Below are 19,221 nucleotides of genomic sequence, written 5' to 3'. Positions count from 1 at the left end.
CAACTGGGAAACTGATTTTCTAAGCAGGCAGACTTTCCATCCGGGGGAATGGGAACTCCATCCGGAAGTGTTCTCCAAACTGGTATGCAGATGGGGGATGCCGGAGTTGGATCTCATGGCGTCCTGCCAAAATGCAAAGCTTCCAAGGTACGGTTCCAGGTCAAGGGACCCTAAGGTCTTTCTAATAGACGCCCTGGTAGTTCCGTGGCACTTCCAGTTGGCTTATCTGTTTCCTCCGTTTGCCCTCCTGTCTCGGGTGATTGCCGGCATAAGACAGGAACAAGCATCAGTGATTCTAATCGCCCCAGCTTGGCCTCGGAGAATCTGGTATGCAGATCTAATGGAGATGTCAACTCTACCTCCATGGAAGCTTTCCCTGAGGAAGGACCTTCTTCAGGGGCCTTTTCTTCATCCAAATCTTGTTTCTCTGAAGCTAACTGCTTGGAGATTGAACGCTTGATTCTATCTAAGCGGGGGTTTTCAGAGTCAGTGATTTAGACACTGTTCTAGGCTCATATGCCAGTCACTAGAAGGATTTACCATAAGATATGGAGGAAATATCTTTTTTGGTGTGAAGCTAAAGGATATTCTTGGAGTAAGGTTAGGATCCCAAGAATATTATCCTTTCTTCATGAAGGTCTGGATAAAGGCTTGTCTGTTAGTACTCTAAAGGGTCAAATTTCGGCCTTATCAGTCCTTTTACACAAACATTTGGCAGATGTTCCGGACGTTCAGTCTTTTTGTCAGGCCTTAATCAGAATTAGGCCGGTGTTTAAGGCGATGGCTCCTCCTTGGAGCTTTAATCTTGTTCTTAAGGTTTTACAACGGTGTCCGTTTGAGCCGATGCATTCCCTAGACATTAAACTTTTGTCTTGGAAAGTTTTGTTCTTGTTGGCTATTTCTTCCGTTCGGAGAGTATCTAAACTCTCCGCTTTACAGTTTGATTCTCCTTATCTCATTTTTCATGCTGATAAGGCTGTTCTTCGTACTAAGTTGGGATTCCTTCCCAAGGTTGTATCCACTAAGAATATTAATCAGGAAATTGTTGTTCCTTCCCTGTGTCCGAAGCCTTCTTCAGACAAGGAGCGCTTGCTGCATAATCTGGATGTGGTTCGCGCACTTAAGTTTTACTTGAGAGCGACTAAAGACTTTCGGAAGTCTTCAGCTTTATTTGTTCGTTTATCTGAGAAGTATAGAGGTCAGAGAGCGTGTGCCTCTACTCTAGCTCTTTGGTTGAGGAGTGTGATCCCCAGGGCTTATAAATCCTCTGGGAAACAGCCTCCAGAGAGGATTAAGGCTCATTCCACCAGAGCCATAGCCTCTTCTTGGGCTTTCAAAAATGAAGCCTCTATGGAGCAGATTTGCAAAGTTGCAACTTGGTCGTCTTTGCATACTTTTTCAAAATTTTACAGATTTGATACTTCTGCCTCGGCTGAGACAGCTTTTGGGAGAAAGGTTCTTCAAGCGGTGGTGCCTTCTGTTTAGGCATGCTGGTTTTTTTTTTATCCCTCCCTATTCATCTGTGTACTCTAGCTTGGGTATTGGTTCCCAACAGTAATTAAGATGAACCCGTGGACTCACCACATCTTTAGAAGAAAACTAAATTTATGCTTACCTGATAAATTTATTTCTTCAAGATGTAGTGAGTCCACCGACCCACCCTTTGTTTTTTGGGTAATTGTTTTAGGTTTTTGACTAAACCTCAGTCACCTCTGCACCTTGTGTTACTTTCCTTTCTCTATTTACTTTCGGTCGAATGACTGGGGTTTATGGGTAAGGAAGGGATACTTAAAGGACCAGTCAACACATTAGATTTGCATAATCAACAAATGCAAGACAATGCAATAGCACTTAGTCTGAACTTCAATGAGTAGTAGATTTTTTTTATAACAAATTTCAAAGTTATGTATATTTCCACTCCCCTTGTACCATGTGATAGCAATCAGCCAATCACAAATGCATATACGTATAGTCTGTAAATTGTTGCACATGCTCAGTAGGATCTGGTGAATTATAAAATTGTAAATATAAAAGACTGTGCACATTTTTTTTAATGGAAGTAAATTGGAAAGTTGCTTAAACTTACATGCTGTATCTGAATCATGAACATTTAATTTAACCTGAGTGTCCCTTTAACAGTTTTTTACTGTGGTGCTCTTTGCCTCCTCCTGTTGGCGAGGAGTGGTATTCCCAACAGTAATTTAGAAGAACCAGTGGACTCACCACATCTTGAAGAAATAAATTTATCAGGTAAGCATAAATTTATTTTTTTTTTGGTTGTATTTTATTGACTGTTCAAAGCACTTTTGTCCAGGCCAATTGGGAGGCGCTCAGCAGTTACTCTCATTGTGACTCTTGCAGTACTTTAGAGGCTTGACAATTTACTCCTCGGTGCAAGAGCTTTTCTCCTGCAAAAATTGTTTCATGCACCAATAAAATTATCCCCCAAACACACACACAGCAACCCCACTCTACTTAAATGCTCCTGCAGGACACAGTAACATTCTATTTTATGTCTTTCTTGCATGGTTAATATTGGCAGTGGCAAGGTTAATCATATTGCATGTGCACAGCAGCACCCTAGTTAAGTTGCTTCCATTACATAACTGTTGGAGGTTTGTGGCTTATTTAACAAGCACGTGGATGGTGCATACAGTGTTCTGCTAGTGACGTCTTTTATTTTACTATTTTGTCCTTTAATTTACAATTTATCTACTATAATGATAATTATGCTGTTAAGCCATTATTTCACATACAATACATACACTTTTCTGCTTATCACCCAGTTCATACTATAACCTGTCCTTGTAATTGCTTAGCTTATGCTATTAGCTTTCCTACGTAATACAAAGACTCTACTCATTATCTGTTTTGTTCAGCCTGTTATGTCCTTATGTCATGTGAAACTCATCTTGTTTGCATCCTTTCAGCATATATAGTTCTTCTTAAAGCCAGACATGTGTGTTTGTAAAGTGATGTATGTTGAATAATACAAATATGGTTCATGTGCTATATGTAGCTGTAATCAAGCTAATTGAATGCCACGCGTATAACATTGTGGTTTAATTGTAATATCGGCTAATATTTTAGTATCTCATTTTGTAAACCCAGGGCAAGTTCTACCTTGTCACTTATAACAGAATGATAATTCCTGTGATCTGTACACGCCAGAACTATACATTTATATAATCTATGCATCTGTGTAGGTGTTTTCATAGGGATAATACCACATATTGCTGTGTTCCACTGTTTCATTCTTCAACATGTCCATGTTTGCAGATTATATTCCGTTTTCATTGCAAGTATCTGTAGCTTACAGTAAAAAGACTTAGGAGAAATAGACAATCAGATACGATCTATGAAGAACAAACAGGGGAACTTATGAACAGATTGACTAAGAGAGGCTACATGAAAACACATGTTAAGGCCACTTTTGAGTCGAGAAATCCTAAAGAGACAGGCAAATGAGATTTTAGGAATAAGAGTCGTCGGTTTGATAGAAACACGATAGTTTTCTCAACTGAGTATTCTGTACAATTTAACAAGATTTGTGGAATTTTGAAGAGAAATCTGAAACTACTAGAAGGAGATGATGTTTTGTCCCCCATTGTGGGAAGTCACAGACTTGTCTCCAAGAAAGCACTCACCCTGGCAACCATGTTGACACCTAGTTTAATTAGAAATCCAGTCACAGATTCCAGAACGTGGTTGGGTAAATTTGGTACCTTTTAGGTGTACGGCTAGATCTTGCCTTACCTGTAGGAAGATTGCTCTAGGTGACAACTTTATGAGTAGTGTTACATGTAAAGAATATAATATTAAACATTACGCTAACTGTGGAACTACATTCGTAGTGTGTCTACTGGAATGTACCCTCTATTTCCAGCAATATGTAGGACAAACAACTAGACATTTGAGGTCAAGAGTGGGTGAACATATGAGGGACGTTAAAGGGACATTAAACACTTTGGGATGGTAATATAAAATGATAAATTGTATATAATAAAACAACTCTGCAATATACTTTCATTATTTATTTTGTCCTCTTTGCCTGTAATTCCATTCTGAAATTGTGAGCTTTTCAGTTCCTGTTAGAAATGGAAGTGCAGAACACTGTTAAATCCAGCACAACCTTGGCTGCACACTCTAGTGAAATTTTATAACCGTCCCTAATTGGCCACAGCAGAGAAGGTAACACAAGTTACAACATGGCAGCTCCCAGTGTTTTATAGACACTAAAACTTTACACTTATTTTGTCACTTTTTAAACAACTAATGAAACTTTAAAAAATACATCTACATGTTAGTCATGGACTAATCTTTTCTTTGAATGCATCATTCTATCTAGAATGTATTTAGTGTTTAATGTCCCATTAAGAACTACAATAAAGATTCTGCAATAGAAGTACATTTCAATAGCACACACATGTGTAATACCTCCAATTTTACCATCAGGGTTATTGATATTGTTAAAACGCCTCCTAGGGGAGGTAATAAATATAAAATATTGTCCAGGAAAGATCTATTCTGGATTTATCATCTTAAGACCAGGACCCCTGGTCTAAATAGGAAATGGGACATCCGGTTCTTTGTAGAATAAGGTCTGGTTATGAAGTTATTTGGGATGTATATATGAACATATATATTTTTATATATATATACACATATATATAAATGTGGGTATATTATTATTTGTGTACTTGCATGTGGATGTATAGGGGCAGATTTGTTTATGTGCGTATATGTGACCAACAATTGTTAAAATGTATATGCATATGCTTGGAGAGATACCATAATAATCATCCCTGTTCTTTGTTTAATACTAATGAGGAATGAGCATATTTCTGAATTTTTTGCAACTAACATTAACTTGTCAGTTTATAAGACTGGGACTCGGTTTGGTGTTACTCACATACACATATATGTATTTTTAATTGTATATGTATTTTCTTACTGTATATATGATCTGTATTTAACCATATTGCTCAGTAGCCTTGCTTCTATTGAAGGGTTATTTCTCCAACATAGGTGTGTCCGGTCCACGGCGTCATCCTTACTTGTGGGATATTCTCTTCCCCAACAGGAAATGGCAAAGAGCCCAGCAAAGCTGGTCACATGATCCCTCCTAGGCTCCGCCTACCCCAGTCATTCTCTTTGCCGTTGTACAGGCAACATCTCCACGGAGATGGCTTAGAGTTTTTTAGTGTTTAACTGTAGTTTTTATTATTCAATCAAGAGTTTGTTATTTTGAAATAGTGCTGGTATGTACTATTTACTCAGAAACAGAAAAGAGATGAAGATTTCTGTTTGTATGAGGAAAATGATTTTAGCAACCGTCACTAAAATCCATGGCTGTTCCACACAGGACTGTTGAGAGCAATTAACTTCAGTTGGGGGAACAGTGTGCAGTCTCTTGCTGCTTGAGGTATGACACATTCTAACAAGACGATGTAATGCTGGAAGCTGTCATTTTCCCTATGGGATCCGGTAAGCCATGTTTATTACGATCGTAAATAAGGGCTTCACAAGGGCTTATTAAAACTGTAGACTTTTTTTGGGCTAAATCGATTCATTATTAACACATATTTAGCCTTGAGGAATCATTTTATCTGGGTATTTTGATATAATAATATCGGCAGGCACTGGTTTAGACACCTTATTCTTTAGGGGCTTTCCCAAAGCATAAGCAGAGCCTCATTTTCGCGCCGGTGTTGCGCACTTGTTTTTGAGAGGCATGGCATGCAGTCGCATGTGAGAGGAGCTCTGATACTTAGAAAAGACTTTCTGAAGGCGTCATTTGGTATCGTATTCCCCTTTGGGCTTGGTTGGGTCTCAGCAAAGCAGATACCAGGGACTGTAAAGGGGTTAAAGTTCAAAACGGCTCCGGTTCCGTTATTTTAAGGGTTAAAGCTTCCAAATTTGGTGTGCAATACTTTTAAGGCTTTAAGACACTGTGGTGAAAATTTGGTGAATTTTGAACAATTCCTTCATGTTTTTTCGCAATTGCAGTAATAAAGTGTGTTCAGTTTAAAATTTAAAGTGACAGTAACGGTTTTATTTTAAAACGTTTTTTGTACTTTGTTATCAAGTTTATGCCTGTTTAACATGTCTGAACTACCAGATAGACTGTGTTCTGAATGTGGGGAAGCCAGAATTCCTATTCATTTAAATAAATGTGATTTATGTGATAATGACAATGATGCCCAAGATGATTCCTCAAGTGAGGGGAGTAAGCATGGTACTGCATCATTCCCTCCTTCGTCTACACGAGTCTTGCCCACTCAGGAGGCCCCTAGTACATCTAGCGCGCCAATACTCCTTACTATGCAACAATTAACGGCTGTAATGGATAATTCTGTCAAAAACATTTTAGCCAAAATGAACACTTATCAGCGTAAGCGCGGCTGCTCTGTTTTAGATACTGAAGAGCATGACGACGCTGATAATAATATTTCTGAAGGGCCCCTAACCCAGTCTGATGGGGCCAGGGAGGTTTTGTCTGAGGGAGAAATTACTGATTCAGGGAACATTTCTCAACAGGCTGAACCTGATGTGATTGCATTTAAATTTAAGTTGGAACATCTCCGCATTCTGCTTAAGGAGGTATTATCCACTCTGGATGATTGTGACAAGTTGGTCATCCCAGAGAAACTTTGTAAAATGGACAAGTTCCTAGAGGTGCCGGGGCTCCCAGAAGCTTTTCCTATACCCAAGCGGGTGGCGGACATTGTTAATAAAGAATGGGAAAGGCCCGGTATTCCTTTCGTCCCTCCCCCCATATTTAAAAAATTGTTTCCTATGGTCGACCCCAGAAAGGACTTATGGCAGACAGTCCCCAAGGTCGAGGGAGCGGTTTCCACTTTAAACAAACGCACCACTATACCCATAGAGGATAGTTGTGCTTTCAAAGATCCTATGGATAAAAAATTAGAAGGTTTGCTTAAAAAAATGTTTGTTCAGCAAGGTTACCTTCTACAACCAATTTCATGCATTGTCCCTGTCGCTACAGCCGCATGTTTCTGGTTCGATGATCTGATAAGAGCGGTCGATAGTGATTCTCCTCCTTTGGAGGAAATTATGGACAGAATCAATGCTCTCAAATTGGCTAATTCTTTCACCCTAGACGCCACTTTGCAATTGGCTAGGTTAGCGGCTAAGAATTCTGGGTTTGCTATTGTGGCGCGCAGAGCGCTTTGGTTGAAATCTTGGTCGGCTGATGCGTCTTCCAAGAACAAGCTACTTAACATTCCTTTCAAGGGGAAAACGCTGTTTGGCCCTGACTTGAAAGAGATTATCTCTGATATCACTGGGGGTAAGGGCCACGCCCTTCCTCAGGATCGGCCTTTCAAGGCAAAAAATAAACCTAATTTTCGTCCCTTTCGTAGAAACGGACCAGCCCAAGGTGCTACGTCCTCTAAGCAAGAGGGTAATACTTCTCAAGCCAAGCCAGCTTGGAGACCAATGCAAGGCTGGAACAAGGGAAAGCAGGCCAAGAAACCTGCCACTGCTACCAAGACAGCATGAAATGTTGGCCCCCGATCCGGGACCGGATCTGGTGGGGGGCAGACTCTCTCTCTTCGCTCAGGCTTGGGCAAGAGATGTTCTGGATCCTTGGGCGCTAGAAATAGTCTCCCAAGGTTATCTTCTGGAATTCAAGGGACTTCCCCCAAGGGGGAGGTTCCACAGGTCTCAGTTGTCTTCAGACCACATAAAAAGACAGGCATTCTTACATTGTGTAGAAGACCTGTTAAAAATGGGAGTGATTCATCCTGTTCCATTAAGAGAACAAGGGATGGGGTTCTACTCCAATCTGTTCATAGTTCCCAAAAAAGAGGGAACGTTCAGACCAATCTTAGATCTCAAGATCTTAAACAAGTTTCTCAAGGTTCCATCGGTCAAGATGGAAACCATTCGAACTATTCTTCCTTCCATCCAGGAAGGTCAATTCATGACCACGGTGGATTTAAAGGATGCGTATCTACATATTCCTATCCACAAGGAACATCATCGGTTCCTAAGGTTCGCATTCCTGGACAAACATTACCAGTTTGTGGCGCTTCCTTTCGGATTAGCCACTGCTCCAAGGATTTTCACAAAGGTACTAGGGTCCCTTCTAGCTGTGCTAAGACCAAGGGGCATTGCTGTAGTACCTTACTTGGACGACATTCTGATTCAAGCGTCGTCCCTTCCTCAAGCAAAGGCTCACACGGACATTGTCCTGGCCTTTCTCAGATCTCACGGATGGAAAGTGAACGTGGAAAAGAGTTCTCTATCCCCGTCAACAAGGGTTCCCTTCTTGGGAACAATAATAGACTCCTTAGAAATGAGGATTTTTCTGACAGAGGCCAGAAAAACAAAGCTTCTAGACTCTTGTCGGATACTTCATTCCGTTCCTCTTCCTTCCATAGCTCAGTGCATGGAAGTGATCGGGTTGATGGTAGCGGCAATGGACATAGTTCCTTTTGCGCGCATTCATCTAAGACCATTACAACTGTGCATGCTCAGTCAGTGGAATGGGGACTATACAGACTTGTCTCCGAAGATACAAGTAAATCAGAGGACCAGAGACTCACTCCGTTGGTGGCTGTCCCTGGACAACCTGTCACAAGGGATGACATTCCGCAGACCAGAGTGGGTCATTGTCACGACCGACGCCAGTCTGATGGGCTGGGGCGCGGTCTGGGGATCCCTGAAAGCTCAGGGTCTTTGGTCTCGGGAAGAATCTCTTCTACCGATAAATATTCTGGAACTGAGAGCGATATTCAATGCTCTCAAGGCTTGGCCTCAGCTAGCGAGGGCCAAGTTCATACGGTTTCAATCAGACAACATGACAACTGTTGCGTACATCAACCATCAGGGGGGAACAAGGAGTTCCCTAGCGATGGAAGAAGTGACCAAAATCATTCTATGGGCGGAGTCTCACTCCTGCCACCTGTCTGCTATCCACATCCCAGGAGTGGAGAATTGGGAAGCGGATTTTCTGAGTCGTCAGACATTGCATCCGGGGGAGTGGGAACTCCATCCGGAAATCTTTGCCCAAGTCACTCAGCTGTGGGGCATTCCAGACATGGATCTGATGGCCTCTCGTCAGAACTTCAAAGTTCCTTGCTACGGGTCCAGATCCAGGGATCCCAAGGCGGCTCTAGTGGATGCACTAGTAGCACCTTGGACCTTCAAACTAGCTTATGTGTTCCCGCCGTTTCCTCTCATCCCCAGGCTGGTAGCCAGGATCAATCAGGAGAGGGCGTCGGTGATCTTGATAGCTCCTGCGTGGCCACGCAGGACTTGGTATGCAGATCTGGTGAATATGTCATCGGCTCCACCTTGGAAGCTACCTTTGAGACGAGACCTTCTTGTTCAGGGTCCGTTCGAACATCCGAATCTGGTTTCACTCCAGCTGACTGCTTGGAGATTGAACGCTTGATTTTATCGAAGCGAGGGTTCTCAGATTCTGTTATTGATACTCTTGTTCAGGCCAGAAAGCCTGTAACTAGAAAGATTTACCACAAAATTTGGAAAAAATATATCTGTTGGTGTGAATCTAAAGGATTCTCTTGGGACAAGGTTAAGATTCCTAGGATTCTATCCTTCCTTCAAGAAGGATTGGAAAAAGGATTATCTGCAAGTTCCCTGAAGGGACAGATTTCTGCCTTGTCGGTGTTACTTCACAAAAAACTGGCTGCTGTGCCAGATGTTCAAGCCTTTGTTCAGGCTCTGGTTAGAATTAAGCCTGTTTACAAACCTTTGACTCCTCCTTGGAGTCTCAATTTAGTTCTTTCAGTTCTTCAGGGGGTTCCGTTTGAACCCTTGCATTCCGTTGATATTAAGTTATTATCTTGGAAAGTTTTGTTTTTAGTTGCAATTTCTTCTGCTAGAAGAGTTTCAGAATTATCTGCTCTGCAGTGTTCTCCTCCTTATCTGGTGTTCCATGCAGATAAGGTGGTTTTACGTACTAAACCTGGTTTTCTTCCAAAAGTTGTTTCTAACAAAAACATTAACCAGGAGATTATCGTACCTTCTCTGTGTCCGAAACCAGTTTCAAAGAAGGAACGTTTGTTGCACAATTTGGATGTTGTTCGCGCTCTAAAATTCTATTTAGATGCTACAAAGGATTTTAGACAAACATCTTCCTTGTTTGTTGTTTATTCTGGTAAAAGGAGAGGTCAAAAAGCAACTTCTACCTCTCTCTCTTTTTGGATTAAAAGCATCATCAGATTGGCTTATGAGACTGCCGGACGGCAGCCTCCCGAAAGAATCACAGCTCATTCCACTAGGGCTGTGGCTTCCACATGGGCCTTCAAGAACGAGGCTTCTGTTGATCAGATATGTAGGGCAGCGACTTGGTCTTCACTGCACACTTTTACCAAATTTTACAAGTTTGATACTTTTGCTTCTTCTGAGGCTATTTTTGGGAGAAAGGTTTTGCAAGCCGTGGTGCCTTCCATTTAGGTGACCTGATTTGCTCCCTCCCTTCATCCGTGTCCTAAAGCTTTGGTATTGGTTCCCACAAGTAAGGATGACGCCGTGGACCGGACACACCTATGTTGGAGAAAACAGAATTTATGTTTACCTGATAAATTACTTTCTCCAACGGTGTGTCCGGTCCACGGCCCGCCCTGGTTTTTTTAATCAGGTCTGATAATTTATTTTCTTTAACTACAGTCACCACGGTACCATATGGTTTCTCCTATGCAAATATTCCTCCTTAACGTCGGTCGAATGACTGGGGTAGGCGGAGCCTAGGAGGGATCATGTGACCAGCTTTGCTGGGCTCTTTGCCATTTCCTGTTGGGGAAGAGAATATCCCACAAGTAAGGATGACGCCGTGGACCGGACACACCGTTGGAGAAAGTAATTTATCAGGTAAACATAAATTCTGTTTTTTACCTCCATGTATGTGGGTTTTTTACAAGCATTTTAATTGGAGGATATCCCTTTAAATGAAGCAGGCTGAGCAATGTGGATTACCTATGACTAAGTACTCGGTGTAGGCACGAAACGTGTCAGGTGATCGCTTGTGTCACACTTCCGTTCTGTGTAAATAAAGGATTTGATTTTATGCTTCAGAGTGCTGGCTGTTTTTTCTCCTTTTTGTGATACTACGGATAACTCATCTGCTTCGGTCGCACCCCGCAGCAGCATGGGAGTTGTAGTCCGCCTCTCCCTCTTCCAAGTTCCGGTATCGAGTGGCGTGTGAGTAGTACGTTGTAGCAGCGGTATCTGATTTGATGTACAGTAAAAAGTTATATGCTCTTTTATGTACAATGAAACTTTGAACCAGCAGAGAGAGCTAAAATGCAACCACTATGGTATGCTAATATCATTCACACACATCCATATCACCTCTATAATGCATGTGTTTTTGTGCTGTTATTAGAGTTAGCTGGGTATCTATTAGTGCTTTGTGTTAATATTGTGAGCAGTGAATATTGTGTCAGCAGAAACTAAGTATAGTGGATATAAAAAGTCTCTATACATCCTTATGAAATTGTTGTTATTTCTGTCTTTACTATTTAACAACCTGCAATGTGAATGTCAGACTTTTTCCATCTGTAAAGTGATCTTTAACTATTTGTTTTTTATTGTGCTGCTTGGAACTTTGAGAAAAGCAAAAGTAACAACGTTATTTACAATGCTTGATATATTTTGCAGCCCCCTCTTGTGAAAAGTAGAATATTTACATTACGATTACAAATGTTACCTGTTATGAAATGACAGAGGTGTATATATCTTTTTCTGTGGGGATACTCACTGGTACTGAATACCACTACCTCTGTCATCTCATATAGAAATATATAGATATGTATTGTATGGTATTTTTTTTAAAAAAAACTTGCTTACCAATTCTAAGTGTCCACTATATTCTTTGTGTATGCATTTGATTTACTAAGAAATATGTTTTCAGTAAACTTCATGAGTTTGCATTGAAGATCTTTAGAAACTAAATTAATATTCAAGATGTTTTCTGTACGGAAATGTCCTAATGGAATATTCTCCATCAAATCTTTTTTAGTGAATAGTCTGGTTCAGCATCATACAGGCATTCCAAACAGACCAGCACAAACAGAAGATGAAAGCAGTCAGACTGACACACAACAGGATTTTGATCAAAAAGGAGAATCTAATGTTCCTGAGAAAGAAAAGGACCTACACGAGGTACTTACTCTTGCATGTAAACTTAACGTTACATATGTGTTGTCGTGCATATGAAAGCGCAATCTTATTTTTCCTCAGGATACTTACGTTGTGACTAAAGAAGATGTAGCCCTCATACAGTTATAAATTCCTAACAAAACTGCTTATTGCATAAAATAGCTCATTAGTTATATTTCTTTCATGTAATTAGCAAGAGTCCATGAGCTAGTGACGTATGGGATATACATTCCTACCAGGAGGGGCAAAGTTTCCCAAACCTTAAAATGCCTATAAATACACCCCTCACCACACCCACAATTCAGTTTTACAAACTTTGCCTCCCGTGGAGGTGGTGAAGTAAGTTTGTGCTTAGATTCTACGTTGATATGCACTTCGCAACAGGTTGAAGCCCGGTTTTCCTCTCAGAGTGCAGCGAATGTCAGAGGGATGTGAAGAGAGTATTGCCTATTCGAGAACAATGGTCTACCTCTAGGGGATCTATTTCATAGGCTCTCTGTTATCGGTCGTAGAGATTTCTTCTCCTACCTCCCTTTTCAGATCGACGATATACTCTTATATAACATTACCTCTACTGATTCTTGTTTCAGTACTGGTTTGGCTATCTGCTATATGTAGAGGAGTGTCCTGGGGTAAGTATGTCTTATTTTTTGTGACACTCTACGCTATGGTTGGGCACTTATGTAAAGTTCTAAATATATGTCTATAAACTTATATTTGCCTTGATTCAGGATAAACGGTATTCCTTATTTCTCCTGTTAAGTGTAGTCAGTCCACGGGTCATCATTACTTCTGGGATATTAACTCCTCCCCAACAGGAAGTGCAAGAGGATCACCCAAGCAGAGCTGCTATATAGCTCCTCCCCTCTACGTCACACCCAGTCATTCTCTTGCACCCAACTAATAGATAGGATGTGTGAGAGGACTGTGGATCATTCACCAAACAACGAGGGGGAAGTTATGCCGACTAACTTGCCTCACGTGTCAGTACCTGCGTCTCCCGCTCGGGAGGTGCGTGATATTGTAACGCCGAGTACTTCAGGGCGGCCATTACAAATCACACTACAGGACATGGCTAATGTTATGACAAGTCTGTTTCTCTCCCTGCATGATCCGGATCGTCTCTACAGAGCTCAAGGGTCTTCAAAATTATTTTGAGGGAGGTAATCACTCACAGCAGACCTGTGAGGTAAGCGAGATCACTCTGGGGTGAGAACAGAGTGCGCTGATAATATTAGGGCCATGTCAGATACTGCGTCACAATTTGCAGAACATGAGGACGGAGAGCTTCAATCTGCAGGTGACGGATCTGATCCAAATAGAGTGGATTCAGACATTTCAAATTTTAAGTTTAAATGATTATACTTAGAAAACCTCTGTGTACTGCTAGTGGAGGTATTAGCGGCTCTGAATGATTGTAACACCGTTGCAATCCCAGAGAAATTATGTAGGCTGGATAGATACTATGCAGTACCAGCGAGTACTGACGTATTTCCTATACCTAAGAGGCTTATAGAGATAATTACTAAGGAGTGGGATAGGCCCGGTGTACCCTTTTCCCCCCCTCCTGTATTTAGAAAAATGTTTCCAATTGACGCCACCACACGGGACTTATGGCAGATGGTCCCTAAGGTGGAGGGAGCGGTTTCTACTCTGGCTAAGCGTAGCACTATCCCGGTGGAGGATAGCTGTGCCTTTTCAGATCCAATGGATAAAAAATTAGAGGGTTACCTTAAGAAAATGTTTGTTCAACAAGGTTTTATATTGCAACCCCTTGCATGTATTGCGTCTGTCACGGCTGCGGCCGCATTTTGGTCCGAGTCTCTGGAAGAGACTCTTGACTCAATAACTATAGATGAGATTTCAAATAAGCTTAAAACCCTTAAGCTAGCTAAAACAGGAAGGAGCTGTTGCTCGCTACAGACAAGGCTGGAAACCTAACCAGTCCTGGAACAAGGGCAAGCAGGCCAGAAAACCTGCTGCTGCCCCTAAGACAGCATGAATTGAGGGCCCCCGATCCGGGAACGGATCTAGTGGGGGGCAGACTTTCTCTCTTCGCCCAGGCTTAGGCAAGAGATGTCCAGGATCCCTGGGCGTTAGAGATCATATCTCAGGGATATCTTCTGGACTTCAAAATCTCTCCCCCAAAAGGGAGATTTCATCTTTCAAGGTTGTCAACAAACCAAATAAAGAAAGAGGCGTTTCTACGCTGTGTACAAGATCTTTTGCTAATGGGAGTGATCCACCCGGTTCCGCGGTCGGAGCACGGACAGGGGTTTTACTCAAATCTGTTTGTGGTTCCCAAGAAAGAAGGAACCTTCAGACCAATCTTGGATTTAAAGATCTTAAACAAATTCCTAAGAGTTCCATCGTTCAAAATGGAAACTATTCGGACAATCTTACCCATGATCCAAAAGGGTCAGTACATGACCACAGTGGATTTAAAGGACGCTTACCTTCACATACCGATTCACAAAGATCATTACCGGTATCTAAGGTTTGCCTTCCTAGACAGGCATTACCAGTTTGTAGCTCTTCCATTCGGATTGGCTACGGCTCCAAGAATCTTCACAAAGGTTCTGGGCGCTCTTCTGGCGGTAGTAAGACCGCAAGGAATTTTGGTGGCTCCGTACCTAGACGACATTCTGATACAAGCGTCAAGCTTTCAAACTGCCGAGTCTCATACAGAGTTAGTACTGGCATTTCTAAGGTCGCATGGGTGGAAGGTGAACGAAGAGAAAAGTTCTCTCTTTCCACTCACAAGAGTTCCCTTCTTGGGGACTCTTATAGATTCTGTAGAAATGAAGATCTACCTGACAGAAGGCAGGTTAACAAAGCTTCAAAATGCTTGCCGTGTCCTTCATTCCATTCAACACCCGTCAGTGGCTCAATGCATGGAGGTAATCGGCTTAATGGTAGCGGCAATGGACATAGTACCCTTTGCACGCCTACATCTCAGACCGCTGCAATTGTGCATGCTAAGTCAGTGGAATGGGGATTACTCAGATTTGTCCCCTACTCTGAATCTGGATCAAGAGACCAGAAATTCTCTTCTATGGTGGCTTTCTCGGCCACATCTGTCCAGGGGGATGCCATTCAGCAGACCAGATTGGACAATTGTAACAACAGACGCCAGCCTACTAGGTTGGGGCGCTGTCTGGAATTCCCTGAAGGCTCAGGGATCATGGACTCAGGAGGAGAGTCTCCTTCCAATAAACATTCTGGAATTGAGAGCAGTTCTCAATGCCCTTCTGGCTTGGCCTCAGTTAACAACTCGGGGGTTCATCAGGTTTCAGTCGGACAACATCACGACTGTAGCTTACATCAACCATCAAGGAGGGACAAGAAGCTCCCTAGCGATGATGGAAGTATCAAAGATAATTCGCTGGGCAGAGTCTCACTCTTGCCACCTGTCAGCGATCCACATTCCTGGAGTGGAGAACTGGGAGGCGGATTTCCTAAGTCGTCAGACTTTTCATCCGGGGGAGTGGGAACTTCATCCGGAGGTCTTTGCCCAAATACTTCGACTTTGGGGCAAACCAGAGATAGATCTCATGGCGTCTCGCCAGAACGCCAAGCTTCCTTGTTACGGGTCCAGGTCCAGGGACCCGGGAGCGGTCCTGGTAGATGCTTTGACAGCACCTTGGACCTTCGGGATGGCCTATGTGTTTCCACCCTTCCCGATGCTTCCTCGATTGATTGCCAGGATCAAACAGGAGAGAGCATCGGTGATTCTAATAGCGACTGCGTGGCCACGCAGGACCTGGTATGCAGATCTAGTGGACATGTCATCCTGTCCACCTTGGTCTCTGCCTCTGAGACAGGACCTTCTAATTCAGGGTCCTTTCAAACATCAAAATCTAATTTCTCTGAAGCTGACTGCTTGGAAATTGAACGCTTGATTTTATCAAAGCGTGGATTTTCGGAGTCAGTAATTGATACCTTAATACAGGCTAGGAAACCTGTTACCAGAAAGATTTACCATAAAATATGGCGTAAATACTTACATTGGTGCGAATCCAAGAGTTACTCATGGAGTAAGGTTAGGATTCCTAGGATATTGTCTTTTCTACAAGAGGGTTTAGAAAAGGGTTTATCTGCTAGTTCCTTAAAGGGACAGATCTCAGCTCTGTCCATTCTTTTACACAAACGTCTGTCAGAAGTTCCAGACGTTCAGGCTTTTTGCCAGGCTTTGGCCAGTATTAAGCCTGTGTTTAAAACTGTTGCTCCACCATGGAGCTTAAATTTAGTTCTTAACGTTTTACAGGGTGTTCCGTTTGAACCCCTTCATTCCATTGATATTAAATTGTTATCTTGGAAAGTTCTGTTTTTAATGGCTATTTCCTCGGCTCGAAGAGTCTCTGAGTTATCGGCCTTACATTGTGATTCTCCTTATCTGATTTTTCATTCAGACAAGGTAGTTCTGCGTACTAAACCTGGGTTCTTACCTAAGGTAGTCACTAATAGGAATATCAATCAGGAGATTGTTGTCCCATCATTGTGTCCTAACCCTTCTTCAAAGAAGGAACGACTTCTACACAATCTGGATGTAGTTCGTGCCCTGAAATTTTATTTACAGGCAACTAAAGATTTTCGCCAAACTTCTTCCCTGTTTGTCGTTTATTCTGGACAGAGGAGAGGTCAAAAAGCTTCTGCTACCTCTCTCTCTTTTTGGCTTCGTAGCATAATACGTTTAGCCTATGAGACTGCTGGACAGCAGCCTCCTGAAAGAATTACAGCTCATTCTACTAGAGCTGTGGCTTCCACTTGGGCCTTTAAGAATGAGGCATCTGTTGAACAGATTTGCAAGGCTGCAACTTGGTCTTCTCTTCATACTTTTTCCAAATTTTACAAATTTGACACTTTTGCTTCTTCGGAGGCTGTTTTTGGGAGAAAGGTTCTTCAGGCAGTGGTCCCTTCCGTATAAAGATCCTGCCTGTCCCTCCCGTCATCCGTGTACTTTAGCTTTGGTATTGGTATCCCAGAAGTAATGATGACCCGTGGACTGACTACACTTAACAGGAGAAAACATAATTTATGCTTACCTGATAAATTCCTTTCTCCTGTAGTGTAGTCAGTCCACGGCCCGCCCTGTTTTTTATGGCAGGTCTAAATTTTTAAATTATACTCCAGTCACCACTGCACCCTATAGTTTCTCCTTTCTCGTTTGGTTCTCGGTCGAATGACTGGGTGTGACGTAGAGGGGAGGAGCTATATAGCACCTCTGCTTGGGTGATCCTCTTGCACTTCCTGTTGGGGAGGAGTTAATATCCCAGAAGTAATGATGACCCGTGGACTGACTACACTACAGGAGAAAGGAATTTATCAGGTAAGCATAAATTATGTTTTTCAGACTGTCAGTTTCATTATTGGGATAATGCATTTAATTATTTTTTCTTACCTTGAAAAATTTTAATTTGGCCATTTTTTCCTGCGTGCTGTTAAGCTCGCGGGGGCGGGAAATGTTTCTTTTTATTTCGTCATTTTTTGGCGCGTTCTTTTTTTTTGGCGCTAAAAATTTCGTCACTTCCGGCGAGGTAATTTCACCGGAAGTTGTATTCTGTTTCGCATGCGTATTCAGACATTTTTTTGCGCCAAAATAAATGTGGGCGTCTTTTTTATTCATTATTTAAACATTTCTCTTCATTTCTTCTGGTTGCTAGAAGCTTATTATTTTGCATTCTTTCCCATTCCTGAAACTGTCATTTAAGGAATTTGATAATTTTGCTTTATGTGTTCTTTTTTCTATTACATATTGCAAGATGTCTCATCCCGACCCTGGATCAAAATCCACTAATGAACAGACGCTGCCTGATGCTGGTTCTACCAAAGTTAAGTGCATATGTTGTAAACTTGTGGTAACTGTTCCTCCAGCTGTAGTTTGTGAAAGCTGTCATGATAAACTTTCCAATGCTGTTTGTGTCTCCATTAGTAATAATCCTTTACCTGTTGTTGTTCCTTAAACATCTAATGTTCAGGATGTTCCTGTTAATGTAAAAGAATTTGTTTCTAATTCTATTAGGAAGGCTCTGTCTGTTATTCCTCCTTCCAGTAAACGTAAAAGGTCTTTCAAGACTTCTCACATTTCAGATGAATTTTTAGGTGACCGTCATCATTCTGACTTATCTGATTCTGATGAGGTTTTTTCTGGTTCAGAAGATTCTACTACAGATATTGATTCTGATAAATCCTCATATTTATTTAAAATGGAGTTTATTCGTTCATTACTAAAAGAAGTTTTGATTGCTTTAGATATGGAGGAATCCAGTCCTCCTGATACTAAAACTGCTAAACGTTTAAATTCGGTTTATAAGCCTCATGTATTAATTCCGGAAGTTTTTCCAGTTCCTGATGCTATCCCAGATGTGATTGCTAGGGAATGGGATAGTTTGGGTACTTCATTTACTCCTTCTCCAAGGTTTAAGAAATTGTACCCTGTGCCATCTGATAGATTGGAGTTTTGGGATAAAATCCCTAAAGTCGATGGGGCTATCTCTACCCTTGCTAAACGTACTGCTATTCCTACGGCAGATAGCACTTCGTTTAAAGATCCTTTAGATAGGAAGATTGAATCTTTTTTAAGAAAAACATAATTTATGTAAGAACTTACCTGATAAATTAATTTCTTTCATATTGGCAAGAGTCCATGAGCTAGTGACATATGGGATATACAATCCTACCAGGAGGGGCAAAGTTTCCCAAACCTCAAAATGCCTATAAATACACCCCTCACCACACCCACAATTCAGTTTAACGAATAGCCAAGCAGTGGGGTGATAAAGAAAGGAGTAGAAAGCATCAACAAAGGAATTTGGAAATAATTGTGCTTTATACAAAAAATCATAACCACCATTAAAAGGGTGGGCCTCATGGACTCTTGCCAATATGAAAGAAATTAATTTATCAGGTAAGTTCTTACATAAATTATGTTTTCTTTCATGTAATTGGCAAGTCCATGAGCTAGTGACATATGGGATATCAATACCCAAGATGTGGAGTCTTCCACTCAAGAGTCACTAGAGAGGGAGGGAATAAAATAAAAACAGCCATATTACGCTGAAAAAATAA

At 41.7% G+C, this 19,221-nt stretch overlaps 1 protein-coding gene across 1 annotated transcript in view; it reads left to right on the top strand.

Annotated features, from left to right (window-relative positions):
* Window positions 1-19,221, top strand: part of OFD1 (OFD1 centriole and centriolar satellite protein) — a 149,203-nt gene that overhangs the window by 103,843 nt on the left and 26,139 nt on the right. Inside the window, exon 22 of the mRNA XM_053707579.1 lies at window positions 12,014-12,156. Coding sequence (XP_053563554.1) covers window positions 12,014-12,156 — 143 coding nt within the window. The remainder of the gene's footprint in view (window positions 1-12,013; window positions 12,157-19,221) is intronic.

This window comes from Bombina bombina, chromosome 3 (assembly GCF_027579735.1).
Source record: "Bombina bombina isolate aBomBom1 chromosome 3, aBomBom1.pri, whole genome shotgun sequence".
In the NCBI taxonomy this organism is placed as follows: Eukaryota; Metazoa; Chordata; class Amphibia; order Anura; family Bombinatoridae; genus Bombina; species Bombina bombina.
This window is presented reverse-complemented; position numbering and strand designations above follow the sequence as displayed.